Here is a 13,272-nt window from a genome sequence, read left to right as displayed (position 1 = left end):
GGGATTATTTTTTAAAACGAAAACGGAAAATCTCCGTTTTCAAAAATACCCGTGTACGTGTGAACGTAGCCTTGGGCTTTATACAGAGCAGAGCACCATGGTACAATAGAAGATATGAACTGTTTAGATTGAAATTAAAGACAAAAGCTCAGTTTAAATGCAGAATGTGAACATAGATTCATACAGTAAATGCATGTAGCTGTACTTTTTTAAATGTGTTTTTCCCTCTAGTTTCTGACTGTTCTGTCAGATGTAATATGGTACCAGAATGCAAACTTTTTTTGTAAATGTTTTTTCAGGTAAAATGAGTCTGGCTGCTTCAGAATCACACCTAGACCAAATGGCGGAAAAGGAAGAGGAGGTAAGTTCACCACTTTGTTTGTTTGTTTTAGACTTTTTAAATGTTTGAAACTTGTTCATTCTCAAGCAATTAAAACACATTTTATATCGTTGCCAGCCTGGTAGCTCAGCAGAAACTATGAAGCCCTCCTCTTCTCGCAACAAGAGGTGCGGAGCAGATTTCTTAAATGTGTCAGCCTTTTGTTGTTGCTTATGCACTTGTATGCGGTCAAAATAGCTCGCAGAGATGATGCAGATTGAAATGTTAAAGTTGATTCCCTGACTTATTGCAGGAAGCCCACCTCTGTAGCTAAGCACACGGACCAGAATGGATCCGAGTCCTCGGCTGAAAGTGAAGGTGCCACTTCTGACAATCCTTCAGACAATAACACGGGGAGTGTTTCTAAAGGTATGAACTGTACGAAGGTATTTCTGAATTTTTATTCAAGATGTCGTGGATGTCTGGGTTGCAAACGGAGCTGTTTTGTTCTTCAGGCACTTTAGTGATGAGGCCAGCTGGGAATGAAAACAAAGGTGCTATGAAGCTCAGAGTGGATTTCAAACAGAAAAAAACAGGTAATTATATTTCTGATTAAAAATGTGTGTTTACAGTGTTTCTTACAGAATTAAATCTGATTTTTGGCAGGTGTGGTACAAAAAGAGGTGTAAAAGTAAACGTACATTGTGACAATAAATAAGGTGATAGGAATCAGCTGCTTCTTCAGTGAGTTCCTCGTCTAGTGGATTGACTCGTACTCCAAAAGTGCAGCTGGCAATAGTAGACCTGATTCTCCTGTTGCCAGCTGCAGTCCACAGAGTGCAGGCACGTGACCTCAAACTACCATGAGATCTGCCTAGCTTGCATTTAAATAACTGGAGACAGTAATTTAACTGGTTAGAGGCAACTAAACTTTTAAAGTAAGGGTGAGGGCATTGGAATTCTGTCATTCTCTCAGACAGAGGAAAACATTAATATATGCTTGGACAGCCGCTAAAAGAATGCTGACTTTTTTTAACGTGCGTGGGGGGGGGAGACAGATTTGTCATGTTGACTGTTGAAAATGAACCTGGATAAGATTTTAAAGTAAATGAAGTGGATTGTGAAAGTCATGTTTTGTTTTGTTTTTCTTCCTTCTTGCTGTAGATGATGCCCTGCAGAAGAAGGTAAACTGCACTGCCTGTGGAAAACAAGTGAACCAGTTCCAGCGTAACTCTGTGTTTGTTCATCCTGTGCTCAAAGTACTTATTTGCAAGGTAGAGACTCTGAGATGGACATTTCACATATTTTCATCATATTATTACAAGTTCTACCATTTTCACTATTTTTTTTTTAATATTTACGTTCTTTCCTCTTCCTCCAGTCATGCTACAAATACTATACAAGTGACGACATCAGCAGAGACTCTGATGGGATGGATGAGCAGTGCAGGTACACTACACTAATAAAACAGTGAATTTCTTTTAAAGTAATGTTTGGAAGAGTTTTTGAGGACCTCATTTGCTATTTGCCCTCAAACCATGTTAAATATTTTTTCTCCAGGTGGTGTGCTGAAGGCGGCAAACTCATCTGCTGTGACTACTGCAACAACGCCTTTTGCAAGAAGTGCATTCTGCGCAACCTGGGCAGGAAGGAGCTGTCAGGGATTACTGATGAGAACTCAAAGTGGCACTGTTATGTCTGCAGATCAGAGCCCCTCCAGGATCTGGTCTCCAAATGCAGTCGCGTCATGGAGAAACAGCAGCTTAAGCAAAAGAAAACGGAGAAGACGGAGGAACGTGAGAGCAAGAAGCATAAGAACAAAGCAGCCAAAGAGCACAAAGCAGTCGTCAATGGAAAAGAACACACAGAAGACTCGGGGACCATGACATTCTCCTACAGAAAACTGCACATACCAAAAGAACTTGTAAAGAAAGCAAAAAAGCTTGTTGAAACTACAACTGGGTTGAACAATACTTTCATTCAGTTCATTCAACAGGAAGCCGAGGACCAGGGAGATAGATCTATCAGGTATCGGCATTTGAAAGCCTTTAAGGCCGTGCTTTCTGATTTGAGAAAAGCTCACAGTGCTTTAGAGGAGGCTTTGGAGCCTGAGTTTAGAAACATGGAGTTGCAGAATGGCAATGAAGGCCAGCACGTTGTTAGAAAAAGCACTAATGTTGAGGCAGTTGCAGAAAATGATACCATGGACAACACTGCAGATTCGGTGTGTGAGAGCGATCCACCTAAAGAGGCGGATGAGGAGACGCTTCAGGAGCAGGATGTGGTAAAAGATCAGGTGTCAGAACAGAGTGAAATGAAAGAGCACCAAACAGAAACTGACGCAACCGAAAGGACAGTTAAAAAAGAAGTTTGTGAAGATGGGCTGGTGTCTGCTGGTGAAATGTCCTTAGATCATGATATTATGTCTGTGCCGCCTTCGGTTCCTGAAGAGCTTTTTCAGATGGTGGAGAGTCTTGCAGATTCTACAATGCTGTCACAGGCTGACACAACCTCGGTCACTGATGCCGAGTCACAGTCTAATGGAAACCCAGCAGACACTCAGCCCCAGCCTAAGGTAAAGAACCTTATAGTGAAACTGACTCCTGTCCCAGTTGTTACAACGCGTGGGTCAAGGTCATCCAGGTCCAAAAACAAGGAAAAGGGCGGCGAGGTGTCAAAAAAGTCTGAACAAGAATGCGAGGAGGAAGAAAATGCTGCTTCTGATGAAGTAGATGGAACCAAGAGCCCACCGCCCAGCCGTCGCTCTAGCAGAGTGAAGACTACTCCTTTGAGAAAGCAGACTGAGAATAAGGACAAGAATGTGTCCTCTGACTCGGATTCAGAGTCAGAGGAAGATCACAAAGACAAGGTCAAGTCTTCCAAGAAATCCAGGAGCACTAAAAAGGAAGACGAGAAACAGGCCAAGGCTTCTGATAAAAAGACAGCTGACTCTGATTCGGATGAAGTTCCTGATGTACTGAAGGAAAAAGCCGCAGCAGGCGACAGCACTGATGAGGGAAGCGCCAATTCTAAAAAGCATTCGCGCAAACTAAAGCCATCCACAGAAGACGCAGAGAAATTGTCCAAACGCAAAAGGAAGTCTGTAAGCTCCGATTCAGACCTAGCAAGTAAAGGTAAGAAGACTTCCAAGAAGAAGAAACGGAACGGCTCAGACTCCTCAGACTCGGACTCTGAGGAGAAGGACAGTAAAGCGCGTGTAGCGAGGAGGAGATCTACCCGTGTAAAGAAGCAGGATGACACAAAAGAAGAAAGCAAAAACTCACCTGAGACGAAGCCGAAGAGGTCCTATGAAAAGAAGTGCAAGGGAAAGGGCTCTGGAACATCCTCAAAGCTACAGTTGACCTCTAGTGATGAGGAAGAGGAGGCTGAAGGTGCCTCTGGGGAGGACAGCGACGAGCAAAAGATCAAACCTATTGTGGAGGATAACGTTTTGGCAGGCAGTGCAGCCTTTATTCAATCCTCAGGTACACCTGGAAGTAGGGCTGCTCGATTATGGCAAAAATGATAATCACGATTATTTTCACTGAAATTGAGATCTCGATTATTTGACGATATTTATTTAACAATAACAATGTGTTGAATAATGGCTTTAAAGATTGTCAAAAAATAATATAAAATAGTGTGCAAATACTGATAACAGTGCAAATGTTAGCAATATAAAAAAATAAATGAAAAATGTAAACATCTATACTTAGTGAACTTTGCAGTGTTGCTCTGTGGTGCAGCTACGACACAGTAGCAAAGTTTACACACTGTCTACTTGATCCACGTCTGACTCAGCGAACCCATGTTTCCACACCACTGAAGGGCTTTTTTTTAACCTCTCTTTTCAACCAACGGCAGTCACTCTCCTCTCGAAATAACTTCTGCTTAGCTTTCCGAGCTTCCCTCGGGTCCTCTTAATTGTTGTGACGCGTGATGTGTTCGAAACACAGAGAGGTGCGCTCGATTTGCCACACGGAGCAGCGCGAGAGTAAAGCACGAGGGAGGTCATTTTTAATGATCGTTGAAAGCCCAGATCGTAATTTAGATTAAAATTCGATTAATTGAGCAGCCCTACCTGGAAGTTTTATAACATGAATTAAATAAATGAAATGTGCTGATGAATGCGCTTCAGGAGGACAGAGATGTGTTAAACTTTTCTTGTAATGACCTTCATGGCCTTCAGTTAGCTACACGTGTGTATGGAAAACTACTTTAACATTTAATCTTTAACCACAGCGAAAACAACAGCATCTTTTTGAGCTATTACCATCAAAGCCAACAGCTTTGACCCAAGGCAGTTCCTCTTAAAGATATCTCCAGTTTATATCTCCTCAGCCAGAATGATTCATATCAGCAATTTATTTCTTACTGGAACTGACCAGCTGTAGTAACCTAAATAATTGCGACATTTAGCCCTGACTTCTGTTCAAACTCTGTATTATACTTCCATATACATGCGATAATTTTGATTACTCTCTTTATTCTTATTAAAGTCATCTACAAGTTCATGGCAATATAAAAGAAAATTGTGAAGGAATCATTCTAATTTAGCAATTTTTTATATTGATAATGTCTTTGATCTGTTTAAATGTCGGAGAGGTTTGCTATAATGTGTGGTGTTTTGTACAGGAGATGAAGTGGACACTAAAGAGGGAATTACTGGGATTTGTGACGACGATGATGACGACGATCCTGAGAACAGGTACTTGTAAAAGAAATTGATTCTTCCAACTAGGCATCAAGTGGGTATCAACATCATTCAGTCCCAACAGTGAAACGCGAGGTTTAGCGTTAGCAGATCGAACAGCTGCATTGAAACAATCTCAAAGGAGAAACTGGTGTTCGAATGCTCTGATTTATATTATATTGCACTAACTTTACAAGGTTCCACACAAATGTTGTATTTGTTTGTTCATTTTTTGGGGGGCTAGAATGTTTTTGTAAAATCAGGTTTTTATGATTTTATTTCTCTTTACCTGCAGGATTGCAAAGAAAATGCTTCTTGCCCAAATAAAATCGAACTACTCCTCGGGAGCAGAGAGCTCCTCTGACAATGAAGAGGCAGAAAAGGAGGAGAAGTCCTCCAAGAAAGTTAAAAAAGAAAATGAAGAAGACGAACAGCAAGGTAGAAATTTGTTAAATAATCCTAGGATTTTATTTTATTTTATTTTTTAATAATACTCATCTTCATGAACATTTTCAAAACAAATTTTTCTTTCCATGAAGATGATGAGGATACAGAAGACTCTGGCTCTGATGTCGAAGTGAAGAAGAGTGGCAGACGCCATAAACTGCTTCGTCATAAACTCTCACTGAGTGAGGGTGAATCAGGAGAGGAGAAGGCTGCTGGGAAAGAGAAGAAGAAGGGCAAAAAGAAGTCAGGACGGAAAGGTTTGTTCTGAAATTATAATTCAGTCTCTGTGCCACGTCCTACTTGAGGTTAAAATATTTGAAGAAGCTGTTAGATGACAGGTTTTCGTTTTGTTTTTTTATTTGCATTTCAGTGGACAGCGATGACTCTGCAGACTCAGACTTTGAAAAGTCAGAGTCCAGTGGCGAGTCGGCCGAGAGTGAGGTAGTTAGCGACTCAGACAATGAAGACAAGCGTCGAAAGACCAGGTGAGAGGAAAGAACTCCAACCAGTGGTGGTGACTTATTTCACTGCCGGTGGATCCGGACAAATCTAGTATTGTTCTTTTTATTCCTGCAGAGCTGCGAAGAAGAAGGATGATGAAAAACAGAGAAGTTATGCTCAGAAGAAGAAGCGACGCAGGATCAAAGTTCAGGATTCTTCTTCAAGCAATGAGAAGGTGTTTTAAATGCAGTGCACTTGGTGCTCCTAAACTGTCCCAAAGCTTCTTTTTTCATAGTAGGATTACTAGGTAGAGGAAATGGAGCCACGTGAAATTTACCAAGTCAAGTCATGCACGACACTTAAAATGTTATTTCAACTTACCCTGGAGTGTGTTGTGGGGATTATTGAGGCCACAAACCAATCATGGGGCTGCTCAGCTACTGATCGTAGCCTAAGGGCTGAACATCAGAGGGCTGAACTTGATGTTCATTTCCACAGAGTGGAGAGGAGGGCGGGGAGGACCAAGATGGAGAAGGACGCAAAGGCCGAAAGAAGATCCGCAAAATCCTGAAGGATGACAAGCTGCGGACGGAGACGAGGGATGCTCTGAAAGAAGAGGAGGAGAGGAGGAAGCGCATAGCAGAGAGAGAGGCACTCAGGGAGAAACTTCGAGAGGTAAAGATGAAATGTGCGGCTGTTATCAGGAGTATAGACTCGATATTCAAAGCCCTGAGCTGTTGTAGGAAGTGGAAAGAAAATGAAGAGTTTCCAGTGAATATTAGTTGTAAGAGGATCTAATGATGAGCAGTACGTTTCATTATTTGCACTTTATGCTAAATCAAATCATGTGTCTTAAGTTTTTCAGATCAAGCAGTTGGAGAGTCTGCTTTGGAAGTTATAGTAATTACCATAAAACAAATATATGAATCAAAGATTCAGAAAGGTTAGTGTGAAAAGATGGGCTGTCAACTAGCTTGTGAAATACACTGGTGTGAAACTAACAGGGATCCTGGACTTTGATGGTTGGTGTGTATGCCAATGCAAATTTATGTTTAATAGGCCAATAACACATTTCCTGACCAATCTCCCTATTACTACAAATTTAAACTTGGCACAAATCCTGGTAGGTTAGAACTCATCCTGCTGATTTTGAGTTGGTTCTCAGTGGTGGGAATGCTGCTGCATTGTGGGTGGTAAATGGCTACGAATAAAGAAAAATCCAGAGTGAAATCAAGTTGAATGGATATGTTTTTTTGTTTTTTTTGGTAGAGAAATTAAGAATTACAATAAAGGGATTTGCTAAACTGCCATGTGGACCAGTCACAAATTTAATTGTGATAACATTTTTGTTATTGGGATCTATAGTGTATGGGCTAGACTTTTTTGTGGTGCATGACATTTGAGAACTTGTCCTGTAACTCCTGCATATGATGTAAAATGTTCCTGGTGTTTGTACCAGGACTCTCTGGCAGCTGTGGCCTTTGAACCACTCTGCTCATCCTCTTTTGCCTGCAGTGGCACATTTTTTTTTCTTTCTTTTAAACCTTCATCTAAAAGAAGCCCATAGCAGTCCGCTGATGGCTGCCTCTGGGAGCAGTACTGCCAAAGTAAGTGGGTTGAGGCTGCTGGTCCAAATCAAACATTTACTGGAGAGAAGCAGATGTTGGGGAGACGAGGGCCACACAGAACCACAACATGCTTCACAGCTGTCTCCATTTTTGTTTCTTGTTCTCTATTATCTCCCTGTTGTATTATTGGTGGTTGTGTTAGCATTAGCGTTAGCATGGTTTCATAACAGCCTGTATGTATCCAGCATACAAAGTGCCAGTTGTGGTGGCTACATTGTTTGCCAATATTAACGACCCATGTAAAAAGTCAGCCATGTGCTCATAATTCAGGGGTAGCTCTGCTGTTAAATACATTTAAAGGACATTTTTAGAAAATGAAAGTGTAACGAGCAGCAGGGTGTTTCCGTAAGTACTTTATTTTTTTTATTAAAATGAATAAAATGCGCCATGGTTTAGTCAGAATTGCCAAAAGTGCATGATGGATTTTTCTTTTAATTTGTGAAATTGACCATGCATTAGCCTAAACGGGCTTCCTTCACATACACAGACGTAAAGAGAGCGAGGTATTTTGTTGGAGATACAAAGTGAGAATTTTAACATACTGGAAGAATTAGTGATATATTTCTTTTACTTAAGACGTTATTTCCAGATTTTAGAATTAAAATAATCTTTTTGGCTCTTCTTCATTTTGCAGGTGATTGTGGTGGAGGAGTCTTCCCAGGTTGTCTGCCCCATCACTACCAAGCTGGTGCTGGACGAGGACGAAGAAACCAAAGAGCCTCTGGTGCAGGTGCACAGGAACCTGGTGACAAAGCTCAAACCTCACCAGGTTGATGGTAAGGACACAATGCACAAAGAATTTTGAACCGGTAGGTGCTGGAGAAAAAAAAAAAAGCAAAGCAAGCCTGAGGTGCTCGGCACTGATGTTTCCTATCGTGTGTGTTTTGTGTCCCTGTCAGGAGTGCAGTTTATATGGGACTGCTGCTGTGAATCGGTGAAAAAAATTGAGAAGTCTTCTGGCTCTGGCTGCATCCTTGCCCACTGTATGGGCCTGGGAAAGACTCTGCAAGTGAGTTACTTGCCTTATATTGTCTGTTCATTTTCACTCTTGTACAAACTACACCAGTTGTGTAATGCAATGTTTTTAGCTGCCCCAAACGTACAGAAATGACCTCCTGTGGAACTTTAGAACAGCACAGAGAAGCAGTTGTCAAAATCAGTGCTTATATTAAAAGGCAGTCTGATAAAAATGTTCCAAAGCTCTGTGCTGTTGGTGCAACATTTGACTCGTTTTGTCCTGTAGGTGGTGACATTTCTTCACACGTTGCTGCTTTGTGAGAAGCTCGATTTCAGCACAGCACTGGTGGTTTGCCCTCTGAACACTGTCCTGAACTGGCTCAATGAATTTGAAAAGTGGCAAGAAGGAATGAAGGATGAAGAGAGTTTAGAGGTAATGGGTTGCCCTTGTGACCTTTCAAGCCTTTTCTGTTTCCAGTGCGTTGCTTAGCATATTTACCTTTGGTGTGCTCAACAGGTAACTGAGCTGGCTACAGTGAAGAGGCCACAGGAGCGAGCGTACGCCCTTCAGCGATGGCAGGAGATGGGCGGCGTTATGATCATGGGCTACGAAATGTACCGAAACCTGACGCAGGGCAGGAACATCAAGAGCAAGAAGCTCAAAGAGACTTTTCAGAAGACTCTGGTAGATCCAGGTAGAGTGATTTTTACGTTACATGTTATGGACTTAGGTTATCTTTCGGTGCTCCTAAAAATCAATCTTGTGGTCCAAATGATCCTTTTTTAAACTGATATAAGCTAAAACAAACATTCACTTTAAGTGAGTACATCTCTGGCTGAATGTAGACTCAGTCCTGGGGTTGTTTTTTGCACGTTAGCTGTTCTAATGTGGCCACATGTACCAAATTAGCCAAACTGTTTTCATTTTCTTTTGTTTACATCTGAGCCTGTTACTGGTAAACCCCTTTTTTTTTTTTCGATGTGCGTGCCATTCCAGCGGTGTGACCTGATCTGAAATTGGCTGCATTAAAATTATCCTTGTGTTCATTTTTACTAGGGCCAGACTTGGTGATCTGTGATGAAGGCCACATCTTGAAGAATGAGGCCTCTGCTGTGTCCAAAGCAATGAACTCTATCAGGACGAGGAGGAGGATTGTGCTGACTGGAACGCCGCTGCAAAATAACCTTATTGAATGTGAGACTTCCTGCTATCATCCATGTGAATCATTTATATGGATGATTTTTGTTTACTTTTTAAAAATAACTTTTCTGACTTTTGTCTCCTTACCAGACCACTGCATGGTGAACTTCATTAAGGAAAACCTGCTTGGTTCAGTTAAGGAGTTTAGGAACCGCTTTATTAACCCCATCCAGAACGGTCAGTGTGCTGACTCCACCCTACAAGATGTCCGGGTCATGAAGAAAAGAGCTCACATTCTTTATGAGATGCTTGCTGGATGCGTCCAGGTATATATTTAAAAAAACATTTTTGTGTTTGAAATGATTCTCTCAGGCCTCCTTTGACTTCCTGCTTAAATAATGCATTTGCTTTTCCTACAGAGAAAAGATTACACTGCACTCACCAAGTTCCTACCTCCCAAGCATGAGTATGTGTTGTCAGTCAGAATGACTCCAATCCAGGCTAAACTTTACAGATACTACCTGGAGCACTTCACAGGTGAGAACCAAGCTTTAGTGCAGTTTGTTTTTTGCTTTGTTGATGTTCAACAACCCTAAGTTTTAGTCCCAACTAGAGGAAAACTCTTTGGTACTAAAATTGTGTTAATTTAACTCCCCATATTTTTCCCATGGTTATTCACGCCCTGCTGCAGTGGCTCTCTGCCTCACCAGTGTGGGCCCATGGTGCAGTTTGACAACCACTGCTTTAAACTATTTGGATCTTTGGGGGTTATAAACAGCAGGGACTCTTGTGGCTGCTAGCAGTGCTTTCCCAGTGACAAGTCTGATCTGATTGCTCATACAAAGATTTAGACCACGCTTAGACTAAAACAAAATTAGGGAATTCGACTGGAAAACATGTATAGGCTAGGACTAGGTTAAATCCTACTGCGGGAGTTCTGTTTCTCTTGAAAGCGCTCTCCTTACTGGATTTGCTCAGACAAGGTTTTTAGATAAATGGAGGGTCTTTCTGGTGGCGCAGTAAGTCATTTAGTGAACTTTTCCTCTGAGAGAGAGAGAGAGAGAGAGTGTGTGTGTGTGTGTGAGTGTGAGTGAAAGAGTGGCAGCTGGCACAGTGCCGCAGGCAGGGTTTAAGCCCAGTTTCCCACGTCTCCCTAATGAAGAGCTCTGGGAGTGAGGGTGTGGGGTAAGAGGGGAGGGATGTGGGGCATAAAGGGAAGGGAAAGAAATTTCTAGGGAGAAGGGGCCAGAGGTTTTACACCAAAAGCAAAGAACAGGAGGGCTGGTATTTAAGAACAGGAGTGTTTGGAGGGATTGTTGGTACAGTGGGGCAAAAAAGTATTTAGTCAGCCACCGATTGTGCAAGTTCCCCCACCTAAAATGATGACAGAGGTCAGTAATTTGCACCAGAGGTACACTTCAACTGTGAGAGACAGAATGTGAAAAAAAAATCCATGAATCCACATGGTAGGATTTGTAAAGAATTTATTCGTAAATCAGGGTGGAAAATAAGTATTTGGTCAATAACAAAAATACAACTCAATACTTTGTAACATAACCTTTGTTGGCAATAACAGAGGTCAAACGTTTACTATAGGTCTTTACCAGGTTTGCACACACAGTAGCTGGTATTTTGGCCCATTCCTCCATGCAGATCTTCTCGAGAGCAGTGATGTTTTGGGGCTGTCGCCGAGCACCACGGACTTTCAACTCCCGCCACAGATTTTCTATGGGGTTGAGGTCTGGAGACTGGCTAGGCCACTCCAGGACTTTCAAATGCTTCTTACGGAGCCACTCCTTTGTTGCCCGGGCGGTGTGTTTTGGATCATTGTCATGTTGGAAGACCCAGCCTCGTTTCATCTTCAAAGTTCTCACTGATGGAAGGAGGTTTTGGCTCAAATTCTCACGATACATGGCCCCATTCATTCTGTCCTTAACACGGATCAGTCGTCCTGTCCCCGTGGCAGAAAAACAGCCCCATAGCATGATGTTTCCACCCCCATGCTTCACAGTAGGTATGGTGTTCTTGGGATGCAACTCAGTATTCTTCTTCCTCCAAACACGACGAGTTGAGTTTATACCAAAAAGTTCTACTTTGGTTTCATCTGACCACATGACATTCTCCCAATCCTCTGCTGTATCATCCATGTGCTCTCTGGCAAACTTCAGACGGGCCTGGACATGCACTGGCTTCAGCAGCGGGACACGTCTGGCACTGCGGGATTTGATTCCCTGCCGTTGTAGTGTGTTACTGATGGTGACCTTTGTTACTTTGGTCCCAGCTCTCTGCAGGTCATTCACCAGGTCCCCCCGTGTGGTTCTGGGATCTTTGCTCACCGTTCTCATGATCATTTTGACCCCACGGGATGAGATCTTGCGTGGAGCCCCAGATCGAGGGAGATTATCAGTGGTCTTGTATGTCTTCCATTTTCTGATGATTGCTCCCACAGTTGATTTTTTCACACCAAGCTGCTTGCCTATTGTAGATTCACTCTTCCCAGTCTGGTGCACGTCTACAATACTTTTCCTGGTGTCCTTCGAAAGCTCTTTGGTCTTGGCCATGGCGGAGTTTGGAGTCTGACTGTTTGAGGCTGTGGACAGGTGTCTTTTATACAGATGATGAGTTCAAACAAGTGCCATTCATACAGGTAACGAGTGAGGGACAGAAAAGCTTCTTACAGAAGACGTTACAGGTCTGTGAGAGCCAGAGATTTTCCTTGTTTGAGGTGACCAAATACTTATTTTCCACCCTAATTTACGAATAAATTCTTTACAAATCCTACCATGTGGATTCATGGATTTTTTTTTTCACATTCTGTCTCTCACAGTTGAAGTGTACCTCTGGTGCAAATTACTGACCTCTGTCATCATTTTAAGTGGGGGAACTTGCACAATCGGTGGCTGACTAAATACTTCTTTGCCCCACTGTATGTGTTGTGGCTCATTAGGCTGGGTTGTCCACAGTGCACAGCGCTGATGTTGTGACAGAGGATTTAGTGTTTTAAAGTGGTGTCTTCAGACTAAAGACCACCACGGGTTGTGGTGGGAATAGCCATAAATATTCTCTCCTTTAATTCCACTGCTTATGTAAAACTTGAACTAACTTCTGATGTCTTGGGGTCAGTGCAGGTCAGCATCCTGAATAGGTACGTTAGTGTTTTAGCGACTGCTTTTTGCTCTAGGAAGCAGCTGATGGAGCAGATTATAAGGCTAAGAATTAGCTATTAATCATCGGCTTTATTGTGATTTTGTGGTTTCAGTGTTCATTCCTTGAGAAGAATGATTTGCACTTATTGCTTAGTTTTGTCTGTACAATTACTTTGTAAATGCGCTGCACAGTCAAAATCAAGCAAAGTTTTCAGGCCGTTGCACGTTTTCCACATTTTCAGACTAATCTAAAATGGATCGAATTTATTTTATTTTCTTGTCTGTCTGCACACAATACTCAACCGTGTTCAAACAAAAACAGGTCTTTGGGTATTGTGTAAATGTAAGAAAAATAATGAAATGGCTAATTTGCAAGTATTCCGACCTTTGCATTTGTACTTTGTTGTTGAAGGAAGTCTTGGCAGCTGAGCCATCCTCAAATCATATTAAAAGTGATCTCCCATCCTTCTTGGCAGAAAAATGTAAAAAATTCAACCAGG

The 13,272-nt window shown here is 42.1% G+C and overlaps 1 protein-coding gene across 3 annotated transcripts in view; it reads left to right on the top strand.

Moving 5' to 3' along the window:
• The window catches only part of atrx (ATRX chromatin remodeler), a 37,971-nt gene that overhangs the window by 2,630 nt on the left and 22,069 nt on the right, over positions 1 to 13,272 (top strand). For all 3 annotated transcript variants that reach the window (XM_080287943.1, XM_026191120.2, XM_080287945.1), the window contains exons 2-21: positions 300 to 361; positions 458 to 507; positions 633 to 748; positions 835 to 915; positions 1,484 to 1,593; positions 1,701 to 1,768; positions 1,880 to 3,804; positions 4,955 to 5,027; positions 5,308 to 5,450; positions 5,552 to 5,716; positions 5,830 to 5,944; positions 6,036 to 6,135; positions 6,399 to 6,575; positions 8,163 to 8,304; positions 8,428 to 8,537; positions 8,772 to 8,918; positions 9,003 to 9,180; positions 9,543 to 9,680; positions 9,777 to 9,952; positions 10,046 to 10,163. In XM_080287943.1, coding sequence (XP_080144069.1) covers positions 305 to 361; positions 458 to 507; positions 633 to 748; positions 835 to 915; positions 1,484 to 1,593; positions 1,701 to 1,768; positions 1,880 to 3,804; positions 4,955 to 5,027; positions 5,308 to 5,450; positions 5,552 to 5,716; positions 5,830 to 5,944; positions 6,036 to 6,135; positions 6,399 to 6,575; positions 8,163 to 8,304; positions 8,428 to 8,537; positions 8,772 to 8,918; positions 9,003 to 9,180; positions 9,543 to 9,680; positions 9,777 to 9,952; positions 10,046 to 10,163 — 4,189 coding nt within the window. In that variant the 5' untranslated portion in view covers positions 300 to 304. The remainder of the gene's footprint in view (positions 1 to 299; positions 362 to 457; positions 508 to 632; positions 749 to 834; positions 916 to 1,483; positions 1,594 to 1,700; positions 1,769 to 1,879; positions 3,805 to 4,954; positions 5,028 to 5,307; positions 5,451 to 5,551; positions 5,717 to 5,829; positions 5,945 to 6,035; positions 6,136 to 6,398; positions 6,576 to 8,162; positions 8,305 to 8,427; positions 8,538 to 8,771; positions 8,919 to 9,002; positions 9,181 to 9,542; positions 9,681 to 9,776; positions 9,953 to 10,045; positions 10,164 to 13,272) is intronic.

Source organism: Astatotilapia calliptera, chromosome 2 (genome assembly GCF_964374335.1).
Source record: "Astatotilapia calliptera chromosome 2, fAstCal68.1, whole genome shotgun sequence".
In the NCBI taxonomy this organism is placed as follows: Eukaryota; Metazoa; Chordata; class Actinopteri; order Cichliformes; family Cichlidae; genus Astatotilapia; species Astatotilapia calliptera.
This window is presented reverse-complemented; position numbering and strand designations above follow the sequence as displayed.